We start from the raw sequence: 13,535 nt of genomic DNA on the forward strand, positions 1-13,535 counted from the left end.
CCTTTAAGCACTGCTATAGCTTCATCCCATAAGTGTTGGTATGTTGCTTTTGTTTTCATTCATCTCAAAATATTTTCCCTTGTGATTTCTTTTTTAACCCATTTAGAAATATGTTGTTTAGTTTCTACATATTTGTGAATTTCTCATATTTCTTTCTCATATTGATTTCTACTTTGATTCCATTATGGTCTCAAAACATACTTTGTATGATTTAAATCCTTTAAAAATGTTAAAACTTGTTCTATGACTTAGCATATATGGTCTAACCGGGAGAATGTTCCATGTGCACTTGAGAAGAATTTGTGTTTTGCTGCTATTGTGTGCCATGTTTTATAGGTCTGTTAGGTCTAATTAGTTTATAGTGCTCTTCTGTCCAAATCTTCTGTCCAGTTGTTCTATGCATTATTGAAAGTGGGGTATTGATGTCTCCAGCTATTAACGTTGAATTGTCCATTTCTCCATTTGATTCTGTCAGATTTTACTTCATATATTTTTGGATCTGTTGTGAGGTACATATGGGTTTATAATTGTTATATACAATAGATTGCCCTTTATCATTATAAAATGTCTTTCTTTGTCTCCAATAACAATTTTTGTCTATAAGTCTATATTACCTGATATTAGTAGAGCCATACAGCTCTCTTTTGGTTACTGTTTGCATGGAATATCTTTTTACATCCTTTTACTTTCAACCTATTTGTATCTTTAAATCTAAATTGTGTCTGTTGTTCATAGAGACAGAGATTGCATTGGTGGTTACCAGTGGGGAAGGGAGGAGGGAGGAGGGCAAAAGGGATAATTAGGCACATGTGTGTGGTGATGGATTGTAATTAGTATTTGGGTGGTGAACATGAGAATGTGATGTAATCCATGCAGAAATAGAAGTATAATGATATACACCTGAAATTTATACAATGTTATAAACCAATGTTACTGCAATAAATAAAAAATTAAAAAATAAATAAATAAATAAATTGTGTCTGTTGTAGAAAGCATATAGTCAGAACATGGTTTTTTTGTTTTTGTTTTTGTTTTTTTTAAATCCATTCTGTCAATCTCTGCCTTTTAATTGGAGTGCTTAATGAATTTACATTTAATGTAATTATCGATGTTAGGATTTTTGCCTACCATTTTGCTATTTTTTTCCTATATATCTTTTTTTTTTATAATTTTTATTTATTTATTTTTTTCCCCCAAAGCCCCAGTAGACAGTTGTATGTCATAGCTGCACATCCTTCCAGTTGCTGTATGTAGGACACGGCCTCAGCATGGCCAGAGAAGCGGTGCATCGGTGCGTGCTGGGGATCCGAACCTGGGCCGCCAGCAGCGGAGCGCGCACACTTAACCACTAAGCCATGGGGCCGGCCCTTTCCTATATATCTTATGCCATTTTTGTCCCTTTATCCTCCATTACTGCCTTCTTTGGTGTTAAATAAATGTTTTTTGAGTGTACCATTTCAATTTCCTTATTATTTCTTTAACTATTTTTTAAAGTAATTTTTTTAGTGGATTCTCTAGAGATTACACTTAGCATCTTAATTTATAGCAATTTAGGTCAGATTAATACTAGTTTAATTTCAATAGTATACAAAAACTGCTCCTAAGTAGGTCCATTCCTCCAGCCTCCATTGTGCTGTTATTGTCATGAAAATTACATGTTTATACAGGTGTGTCCATCAACATGGACACTGCTTTATTAAGCTGTCTTTTAAATCAAAGAGGAGGAAAAAAAGTTGTAGGCAAAACTATATTTATGCTGTCTTTTCTATTTACCTATGTAGTTAACTTGACTGTTATTCTCTATTTCTTTATGTTGGTATGTATTACTGCTTAGTGTTCTTTCATTTCAGCCTGAAGAACTTCCTTGAATATTTCTTGTAGGGCAGATTTGCTAGTGATAAATTTTCTCAGTTTTTGTTTATCTGAGAATATCTTATTTCTACTTCATTTTTAAAGGATAGTTTTACTGGATATAGAGTTCTTGGTAGACTATCTTTCTTTCAGTATTTCGAATATGCTATCCCACTACCTTCTGGCCTCTATTGTTTCTGATAAGAAATCAGCTGTTGATATTATTGAGGATCCTTGTATGTGATGAGTTGCTTCTCTCTTGCTGCTTTCAAGATTCTCTCTTTCTCTTCGGCTTTAATAGTTTGATTATGATGTGTCTAGGTGTGAGTCTCTCTGAGTTTATCCTACTTGGAGTTTTTTTTTTTTTTTTTTTGAGCCTCTTGGATGTGTAATTCAATAATTTTCATAAAATTTGGGAAGTTTTTGGCCATTATTTTTTCAGATCTTCTTTCTGTCCCTTTCTGTCTCTCCTTTCCTTCTGGGACTCCATTATATACATGTTGGTATGCTTAATGGTGTCCTATAAGTCTGTGAGGCTCTGTTCATTTTTCTTAATTCTTTTTTCTTTCTGTTCTTCTAATTGGATAATCTTAATTTACCTATCTTTAAGTTCTGTTATTATTTCTCTGCCTGCTCATACCTGCTGTTGAACCCCTCTAGTGGATTTCTTATTTCAGTTATTAGACTTCTCAACTCTAGACTTTCTATTTGGTTATTTTTAAATTTCTATCTCTATATTGATACTCCCTATTTGGTGAGACAATGTTCTCATGTTTAGTTTTTTTGTACATGGTTTCTTTAAGTTCTTTGAACATATTTAAATTAGCTAAGTTAAAGTCTTTTTCTAGTTAGTCCAAAATCTGAGTTTCCACAGGGACAGTTTCTATTGATTGCTTTTTGTGTGTGTGTATGAGCCATGCACGTGTTTCTTTGCATGTCTCATAATTTTTTGTTGAAACTGGAAATTTTAAATAATATAATGTGTCAACTCTGGAAATCAGATTTCTCCCCTCAGGATTTGTTGTTGTTGCTGTTTATTGTGGTTGTTTGTTTTAATGACTTTTCAAAGCTAAATCCGTAAAGTCTACATTCTTCGTCATTTATGGCCACTGACAGTTCTGCTCAGTTCACTTATTAGACAGCCAATGATTAGAGAGAGATTTCGTTAAATGCCTGGAACCATTATGTCTCCCAGTCTTTGCTGAGCATATCTGTTTGTGTGATGGGCCACTCCTTCAACACTCAGCCAGGCAGTTGACAACTCTGCCTTAGCTGTCACTTCACACTTGTGCAAGGCTTCAAGGAGAACCAGAGGTGAGAAGTAGGGCCTTTTCACATCTTTGCTGAGCAGGCACACATCCTTGGACATGAACACAGCCTTATGCATACATGTAGCCTTCTAGATTCCTGGAAATATGTTGAAACTTACCAAAGTTCCTGTGGAAATCCCGTTTTTCCTTTTAAACTTTTGATTAGCCTACTCTGCCTCAAAAGTTATCCACTGCCTCAGGGAGCCTCAATTGCCTCTAATTGTTTTTGACAAATGTCCCTGGGGAAGAAGAATTTTTCCCTGTGCAAGCTCTGAATCAGGTCAAATAAAGACAGCTTTGGGAGTGGGGTCTTCTAGGGAATGATCAGACAGGTCATATAATGACTGTTCTCTGGGAACGGGAATGGGGCTTTGAAGGAGACTCGATGCTGTTTTGCCCCCTCCTATGGCTGTCAGGCTGCTGGTTTTCACTGTGATTGTGGGCTCTTGGTTTTCAAGACTACCATGGAGATGAGAATAGGGCAAGTTAAAATGCCACAAAGCTGCTGTTCTTACAGTTGTGTTTTTGTTGTTGTTGTTGTTGTTTGTTTTTTAATAAACACTCCTTAGGTTTCTGTAAGCTTCTGGTTATTAATTTTCAGGGTTCTTAAAAGTTGATCCTGAAAAATTTTTTTTTGCTAGTTTTCTTGTTGCTTTTCTGGAAGAGAAAATTTTTAGAGGTCTTTGCCATTTTCCCTGATTTCACTAAATCTCCATTTTTTTTCATTGATTTTGCTTTGGGTAAACTTCATGACTTATTGAAACATGTCTGTGCCTTAAGGAGCTGGTTATCCTTAGATATAAATTCTTTCTTTCCTAATAAAAATGTACTTTTAAAAAAAGAGTTCTTTCTTGTTTCAAATATGACTGGAATTTTCCAAAACGTAGAACTGTCAATAAGGCAGGGATATTTGGCCAAACCACTCAACTGCTTTTCATATGTGCCTGAGACCTAGAGGTTGAGGGGACAGTGATTAAACTCTCTTTTCCAGGGTAACAGGTACTATCAATTATTAGATTTGTTGTTTTTGACTGCAAGCTCAACTTTTGGCTAAAGCCCTTAAAAATCCTCTTTTAACAGAATGCAGAGTCTGGATGAGCCCTGGAATGAAGAGGAGAGTGATGGCTCAGACCGCCCATACTACAACAGCATTCCAAGCAAGACACCTCCTCCAGGGGGCTTTGTTGATGCTCGACTCAAAGCCAGATCCCACGCCCCTGACACAGCCCAGGTAAGTCTTACACTTTTTTCCTTGGTTGGTGGCTAACTGAATTTATTTCCTTTTATTTTCTTCAATTTTATTTTTAGACTGTCCAGTCTTTGACAGAATAACTCACAAACTTTCTCCCTTTGGATTTCACAGAGCAGACCAATAGGGAAGGCTTTTTTGTGTGTGTGTGTGAGGAAGATTAGCCCTGAGCTAAAATCCAATGCCAATCTTCCTCTTTTTGCTGAAGAAGATTGGCCCTGGGCTAACGTCTGTGCCCACCTTCCTCTGCTTTATATGGGACACCGCCACAGCATGGCTTGACAAGCAGTGGGTCGGTGCGTGCCCGGGATCCAAACCTGCAAACCCCGGGCCTCCGAAGCGGAGTGTGCATACTTTACTGCTATGCCGCCGGGCCGCCCCAAGAAGACTTTTGTTTTAACACCACAAGGCGTTAGTCAAATGCCTTGGAATTCTATTGTGATTCCTGAGATATGAGTCTAGGGGTCCCCTCTCCATCCTAGAACAAATCTCATTATACTGTGATCTTAATGAGAGAAAGAGAGAGTCTAAGACGTTTAAAAGGCCTAGGGTGCTTGAGGTTCTCTGAAAAGACAGTGGATATAGGCCTTTAAAATGGTGAGAATTTTATGATTTTTTTCTATTTTATTCATTTCTCTGATTTTCCCTCTAACTCAAAATTCTAGTAAGGCAATTGCTTTCTAGAGTTATGGGACCTCTAGTCTGTTACACGGAATTTTTTGATGTCACCTACCTTATGTGAATGACATTGACACCAGTAAGATTGGCAGAATAACATTGAAATCAAGTGTAAATAGCTCTGACACTGGGAGGGAATCAACTGGTGGACTTGCCCAGGTGTGAGTGATTATGGGCGGGAAGTATGTTCTGGCTCATAGAAACTCTCTAACTGAGACTTATTTGGGGCATGATGAAACATGTGGCTGCATGTGGAGAGCTCAGTGTACCTTCACACTTAGGGAGGGGGTGGGGGAATGGAAACAAGGGGTGTGTGTGCAGCTTTGGTGAGATGCAGCCTCTTCCTCACACCCACACAAACTTATTTCCCAAATCTGAATGCCAACCGTGAGGCACCAAGGGAAAACTGGGTGCGATTGGGGAGGCAATCGACCCGCCAGTGAGCTCCCTTCTGCATGGCTTTCAAAGGTGGGGAGAGGAGAAGAGGATAATTTTTTCTCTTTAGTTTGCAGGAAAAGAGCAAACTTATTACCAGGGGAGACACCTAGGAGACCCGTTTGGCGAAGACTGGCAGCAAACACCTGTCAGGCAAGGTGAGAGGCCAGGTGCGGCGGGCGGGACACCTAAGACACACAGAGCGAGTGTGCTCCCCAGCGGGCCATTCCCCTCCCACAGAGGAGCAGAGTAGCCCACCAGAAATACCTGCTGTGGGGCAGGGGGCTGCTGGTTGTGACCAGATCACAGGACCAGAAACGACAGTGGTGGGGGATGCTGCTGCCCACATCAGAGGATGCCTCCCTGGCACCAGCACCAGCTGACACCCCCTGTGCACCTGGACGCTTTCCACTGAAGGCCTTTTTCTGGCGGGAGGGGCTGAGGAATTGACCTCCCTAGGGGCACCTGCACCCATTTCAAGCTGGAGTTGGTTGGGAGACTCTCCATGTGTTCTCTGCAGTCCCTAAGCTCCCCAGCAGGGCTGAGCCCCCGGGGCTCCTATCAGGACCCAGTAGCTTCCCTTCCTTGCCTCACCTCACCTCCCCGGTCCAAGGTCAGCTTCAGGAGGAACGGAGTGACCCCTACCCGGGGCAGAGATGGCGGCAGGGGCACAAGTCCCTCACAGGCCCTGGGTGCTTGTGGGTGACACTCCACATCTTATCAGACCAATGAGCATGCACCGACATCCCACATTAAACATCACTCGGACATGACTGTCTAAGCACCAACTGCCAACTGCTAATAAGTCTCTTCTCTAGACAGTTGTTTCTGTGCGTATGTATATGTGCATGTGTGGATATGTGTGTGTATGTATATTTTAAAGATTTCTTTTAATTTTAAACTTTTTCCCTCCTCCAACATTTTCAAAACTCTTTCAAATAGCTCTGGGCCCTTGGTTACTAACTCTGTAGGGGGTCTGAAGGAGATGGAGTGGCAAGTGAATTAAGATCCAGTTTACGCTTCTCTGTATATCAGTGTAACTTTTATTGCTTTAACATTAAGACATCTCCCTTCGTTATTGTCATTTGGGCCAAAGAGTAAATGACAATAATTTCTTTAAATTTCCCCTTGTGAGAGAATTTCGTGCCTTGCCTGCTCCAGCTGGAAGATGACCATCCATGCTGCCCAGTCAATGAAAACAAGGCCCGGCACAACCACCACTTGGATCTGCCTCCAAACAGGATGGAAATAGCAACCCCAAGTCAGAACTTTCCCAGACGCACTTTTTCGCTATGTTTTTGTCTTTGCTCTCTATGCACTTGAAATGTGTTTATATAACAGTTGTGTACATAGAGATATCGTAACTCCTGATAACTAAAGCAGACACATTATTTACATGAGACATTTACTCTCTTGAAAAATATGTCATATTTATTTAAAAATGAGGCCATTTTTTGAATTCAAGTTATTCCAGCCCGATCAAGGACAGACAATGTTAAGAGACTGACCAGGGCAAAAATGAGCCTCATGCAAGTTCTCATCCTGGAACTTGAGACTCATAACTCTCAATAAATTTCAAGTTCTTTTTTTTTTTTTTGGTGAGGAAGAGTGTTGCTGAGCTAACATCTGTGCCCATCTTCCTCTATTTTATGTGGGACACCACCACAGCACGGCTTGATGAGTGGTGCGTAAGTCTGTGCCCGGGATCCAATCCCATGAACCCCAGGCCGCCAAAGCAGAGCGCGTGACCACTATGCCACTACACCACCGGCAGACCCAAGAATTTCAAGTTCTTATTTGAAAGCAGCAAATATTTTTTCCATAGAACAGATAAGAATGCCCCTTGTTAATCTGCTAGTTGCTGTTCCCCCAAAATGACACTTGACTCTGGGCGCTGCCCTCGCGTGTGTCCACCTGCCCCCCCTCAGCACCTGCACCATCTGAGTGGGGAGGGGCCGGCCTCAGGAAGGTTATGCATTGGGTTTTTGATCTTCTCCTCTTAAAAATTAGTTTGTAAATTTCTTTTTACAGACTAATTTGTTTGCAGTACATACACACGCGTGAGCTGCAGATAGCCGTCACTAAGGCAGGACGTGTGACCCAGGAGCAGCCTGCGAAACAAGGAAATCGTGTTCAGGAATAGGAGGAGACACCGTCAGGACTCAGCTGGAGCTGCTCCTGGTGAAGAGATTTTAGCAGGACACCTGCCTTCTCACACTTTCAGGCTGGAGACAGTGGTGTGCTGCCAGAAGTCCTACAGTGGGCTCCGGGGAAAGCTTCTTAATAAGACCTGAGCTGACTATTAGATTGAGCTGGGTTGAGCTGGCTTCAACACCCCATCGCCCATAGTGGGTGAAAGATAACATGTGAATGTCAGGAGGTGACCATGAGAATGTGTCTTAGAGTGTTGAGACAGGGCCACCGTAGAGAGAATCCGATGGTGATCCTGTAGGCATTCCTGCTCAACACCCTTCACTCTCTTTAGGTGACAACAGCAGGGACTCCCTAGCCCACCCTCCACACACTCTTGCAGCTGGGAAGTCCCATGGGGGCACTGCCTCGGGCAGGGGGGTCCTCAGTCACACCCACCCTGGGCCTCCTGCGTGGAGCCAGGGGCAGCAAGGCCGGCTCCGTGCGTGTCTCAGGTCGTTAAGAACTAACTTTCTAAAAAGAGTCACAGCACCTGCATTGCGTTGCTGGAATGGACTTACTTTATAAAGTGTTCACCTATGATTTAAAAAAAAAGCAATTAAAATAAGGCTTGTTGCTCTTCTGCTGGGTTATTTGATCTCGGGGACTTTGTAAAGGGGATGAGGAGATTGAGGCAGCTTCTGCCGCAGGTGTGGCTGGCTCATTCCCCAGGCCCAGGTCAGGGAGGCCCCAGAGTCTTGGTAAGGCTCCTAACCATCACGGGTGTCCATCGTCGTGGACTGGCAGGTCCCGTTTTGACAGGAATGACTGGAAAGTATCCTGGCCAGAACACAAGGGTATCTACAAGAGGAATTTTCTTATCGATGGGCCGAAGGAGCTTGTGTCTGAAACACTGGGTGCTCAACTACGGATGGGTGAACAGCATTACCACCAGAAGAGACAAGAGGGCTCGTCTTCTTGTTGCAGGGTCCTTGGACGTCTACAGCGTGCCAGAAGGGAAAACGCACGCGGCCTCTATGGGAGAAGCCCCCGCCTACGTGAACACCCCGCACGTCCCGCCACAGACCGGCCCGGCCATGGACAGCAGTGCAGAGAGCAGCCCAAGGAAAGACCTCTTTGACATGAGTGGGTTCCCATTCGCCTCTGGTTTTCTTCTCTTTTGTAGTTGCTTTTCACACTGTTTTTTTTGAAATCTGTGCAACTATTGACTTTTCTGCTAGGGGGTTTTGACTAAGGTGATGACTAGCTGCACTTTCCTGGGTTAGGGCTGGGCTTTTCAAGGCTTTGAACTTGGCCAACCTCTGCTTTGGGATGGCTGTGGTCCAGAGGCAAAGCAATATCCCCTCTCTTTGGAACTGACTTTCCCCTTGAAGCTTTGCACATGTGTTGAGACAAACAATATACACAAATAAATGCACTCATTTATTTATTCCCTTAAATATTAGTTGGCAATTGTGTGCCAAATACTGTATCGGTTGCTACGGATGCCAAGATGAAGTGGCCTGGGCCCTGTTTTCACAGAGCCGTCAGTCTGTTGAGCAAGACCAACACATAAGCCAGACATTGCAGTCCACCCTCTAGTGTGCATGCACACGCTCGCTCTCCCTCTCACTTTTCTCTCTTTCTCGCCCTGCTTCTCCCCGCTGAGCACTGACCGGGTGTCAGATGCTGCTTTACTTACTGGGGATGTGCAGGAACACAGAAGAGACCGAGTCTCTATGCCCACAGAGCTTCAATAACCACTATGGAGTACCAGGTGGTGACAAGTGCTCTGATGAAAAACAAACCAGGATGAGAAGAGTGACTTGGAGCTACTGTTGACAGCACTGTAGTGTGAGGGATATTATGAACCTTGTGCTCGTAGTTTAGAGGGAGGAAATCAAATCATCCACGAATTGGTTAGTGAAAATGGAAGTTGTAGTTAAGGAGTTTTGAAAGAGATTCCCAAACTTACGAAGAGCTTTACGTCCCCAAATTCTCTTTCAAATTCCTTGAGAATTTTACAAGCAGAAGAGGGAGGGAGAGGAGATCAGCATCTACTGAGTTTCTACCACATACTAGGCACTTATTATTTTGTTTAATTTTAGCTACGGTCCTGCAGGTGGATACTATTATTATTGTTATTACTGTTACCATTTTACAGAGGAGGAAGTAGAGACTCCTAGAAGTCAGTAAGTTTACGGCTGGTCCAACACTTGGCTGTTTGTGCTGTTGCATGTGGTGAGGACAGTGTCGAGTGCTTTTATGATTAGGCAGCACCATGACAACCAAAGTCTGCTTCTCCTCAGCCACTTTGGTGTCCCAGACACTGACCCCCATTCTGACTTACAGAACTCACCAGAGCCAGAAGAACTGTAGAATCTCAGGGCCTGGAGGCACCTTAAAGATCATCTAATCCAATCTCTTCATTTAAAAAAATGTGGAAATAGCCTAAGAGGTATGAAGTGACTTTCCCAAGATGCAGAGCAAAGTGGTGGCTCTCTGAGCCTCTGTTCCAGTTGTAACCAAAGCTCCCAACTGCCAGTCAGTGGTTGTGTTTATGGCCAGACAATTTTCACTGGTTAATTTCACCAACTTACCAGTGACTCCTGGCCCCGGAGCCTGAGGGTAATTAGATTGGGCTGGGGTTTGAGATGGGAAAAATGGGAACCAGAGCCACCCTTTTCTATTCCATTAATTTCTTCTCCTGCTCCCCAAACTAGACAAAAGAGTAGAAAATCAAAAGGCCCTGGAGAGGCAAGTATCTATTGAAAAGTGTGGAAAAAATAAATCCAGCACTCGATTGTTTGTCTTGAACCACTATAGCTAAATAATGATGGTGGTAGTGATGCTGATGGTAATGGCAATGGTGCTGATAGTGATGCTGATGCTGATGGTGGTGGTGATGCTGATGGTGGTGGTGATGATGATGGTAATGAGGACTGTGATGTTGATGATGACAGTGGTGATGTTGGTGCTGATGGTGATGGTGGTGCTTATGGTGATGATGATGGTGGTGGTGATGATGGTGATGATAATTCAGATTATGATGATGATGGTGGTGGTGTTAGAGATGATGGTGATGGTGATGATGGTGATAGTGGTCATGGTGATGGTGGTGGTGTTGGAGATGATGGTGATGGTAATGATGGTGATAGTGATGGTGATGGTGGTGGTGATGGTGATGGTGGTGATTGTGGTGTTGGAGATGATGGTGATGATGACAATGGTGATAGTGATGATAGTGATGGTGATGATGGTGATGATAATGATGATGGTGATGGTGGTGATTGTGGTGTTGGAGATGATGGTGATGATGATGATGGTGATGGTGATAACAGTGATGATGGTGGTAATGGTGGTGATGATGGTGATTGTGACAGTGATGTTGATGGTGGTGATGGTGATGGTGGTGGTGATGATTATGATGGTGGTGGTGATGATGATGGTGGTGGCGGTGATGATGATGCTGAGGATGGTGATGATCATGATGGTAATGGTGGTGATGATGGTGATGGTGACAGTGATGCTGATAGTGGTGATGATGATGGTGGTGATGTCGATGATGGTGATGATGATCGTAATGGTGGTGATGATGATTATGATTGTGGTGATGATGGTGGTGGTGGTGAGGATGATGGTGATGATCATGGTGGTAATGGTGGTGATGATGGTGGTGTTGGTGGTGATGGTGGTGATGATGATTCTGATGGTGATGATGATGGTGATGGTGGTGATGATGGTGATGATCATGGTGGTAATGGTGGTGATGATGGTGGTGGTGGTGGTGACGGTGGTGACAGTGATGCTGAGGCTGGTGATGATGATGGTGATGCTGGTGATGATGCTGTTGGTGATGCTGGTGATGATGATTGTGTTGGTGGTGATGGTACAGAAACAGTGTAATACAAATTTTTAACTACTCCAGGTAATCAGGAAAAAAGTAGGATAAAAGGAGAAAATCTACAAACATAATTTTAGTCAATAGTTTTAACCTCTTTTTCTCCTCACATCTGTAAATGATTTAACAAGTGTTAAGATGACTTAATTTTGGTTTCATTTATTCACCTCACTTCTGCCCATCTTCTAGTAACATTTGACAAACTTGTCTTATTGTGTAGCATTCATTGAATATTTATAGGGTACAAACTATGTCCCAGGAAGAATGTTGGGCTCTGGGGACGTAGCGGTGCCCAGGGGAGAGCCGTTCCTGTTCTTGTGGTCTTACATTGTACTGGGTTAGCAGTGTGATCCTAAATTATCATCATAATGATATGATGATAATCATATGCTGACACTTGTGTAGCACTGTGTGCATTTTTGAGAGTGCTTTTGTACACGTTACCTTATTTGAAAATTGAACACTGAGGTTTAATTAGGCATGCCTGGCGACTTCTTTTGCCACTATTTGTTGCTGTTAGAGTGGCAGTCTTAGCATTCACTGATGCCCTGCAGTGAGAAGTGTGCTCTGAAGGTGAGCTCCACCTCAGACACTCACACACTCCCCAGGGAAACAAGTTCAGGTCCTGGCTTGGGGCAGGTAACACAGAAGACACCCAATAAGTGTCAGTTTTCTTCTCTTTTAAAAATTCGCCTGATACAAAGATTTTGAAATAAACAGTTGATGGGTTGGGTTTAGGTTTTGCATGAAATCAAAGCCTTGCAACTTGTCTTTTCCTCGTGTACATCCTTTGGTATTGGCAGGCTTTTATTCAGAAGAGAACAGATTTGTTAGAGGCTGGCCGACGTTCCAGAGAAAGTAGATGTCATGTAATGTGCAGGGCCTCTTGCAGCGTGCAAAAATGAAGTCATTCTAACCAGCTAGAGAAGAGTGTGCTTGAATCCCTGGCACAAGGCACACGCCTGGCTGTCTTGCGAAAGCAGACTCATCAGAAAGAGTCATGCCAAGATCTGGGCTATGCTTCAAATGCTTGTTATGATGATTTTCGTTGTATCAGCAGCCAGTCATTTTTCTCTAGCTCTTTATTCTGGTAGAAGTTGCCTTTGCGTTTGCATCTCTCACATTGTTCTGTTTATCATTTGCTCTTCTTGGGATTGACTTGTTGTTGGCAGAACCTTTTGAAGATGCTCTCAAGAACCAGTCCTTGGGGCCTGTGTTGAGCAAGGCGGCCTCGGTCGAGTGCCTCAGCCCCGTCTCCCCCAGGGCCCCGGATGCCAAGATGCTGGAAGAGCTGAAAGCAGAGCCTTGGTACCAAGGAGAGATGAGCAGGAAGGAGGCCGAGGGGCTGCTGAAGAGAGACGGAGACTTCCTGGTCAGGAAGAGCACCACTAACCCTGGCTCCTTCGTCCTCACTGGCATGCACGACGGCCACGCCAAGCACCTGCTGCTCGTGGACCCAGAAGGCACGGTGAGCACGGGCTGGGCGGGGCCTGTGCCACCGGCCCCCTTCTAACGGCCTCCCCTTGAGTCACTGCCCGGGCGCCCACTTTCCCTCCTCCACCCACACGTGCCTGCTGGAATCCTGACGCTCGCTCCACCAGGACCCTGGAGCCCAGGCACAGGGGACTAATGCTTTCAGAGCCGGGCCACGGAGCCCACAGTCAGGGCCCTGTGCAAGGTATACAACAGGGAAAGTCGCCAGGGCCCAGGCCGAAGGCCTTAATTCTCACGTCCTTTAAAATAGATAAATACAAAAACTGAGGAAGTTTTCCTTCCAAATACACTCATAGTGGACAAGGAAATATGGGGCTCCTGGGCTTTTAAGATTTATCTCAAATATCTCTAAAAGTTGGATCACTGAGGTTTTCATTCTTAGGTGATAAAATGTGATGAAGCAGTAAATAAACCCCCTGTTAATTAGCCTCTGGCTTTCCCACTCGGGGAAGTAATGCTTTGTGACGGTGAGTTCACTGTTCCTGGC

General features: G+C 43.7%; 1 protein-coding gene across 1 annotated transcript in view; it reads left to right on the forward strand.

Annotated features, from left to right (window-relative positions):
- The window catches only part of SHC3 (SHC adaptor protein 3), a 133,548-nt gene that overhangs the window by 104,705 nt on the left and 15,308 nt on the right, over positions 1-13,535 (forward strand). The window contains exons 8-11 of the mRNA XM_058566053.1: positions 4,242-4,392; positions 5,594-5,681; positions 8,641-8,799; positions 12,727-13,022. Coding sequence (XP_058422036.1) covers positions 4,242-4,392; positions 5,594-5,681; positions 8,641-8,799; positions 12,727-13,022 — 694 coding nt within the window. The remainder of the gene's footprint in view (positions 1-4,241; positions 4,393-5,593; positions 5,682-8,640; positions 8,800-12,726; positions 13,023-13,535) is intronic.

Source organism: Diceros bicornis, chromosome 22, assembly GCF_020826845.1.
Source record: "Diceros bicornis minor isolate mBicDic1 chromosome 22, mDicBic1.mat.cur, whole genome shotgun sequence".
NCBI classification, from domain to species: domain Eukaryota; kingdom Metazoa; phylum Chordata; class Mammalia; order Perissodactyla; family Rhinocerotidae; genus Diceros; species Diceros bicornis.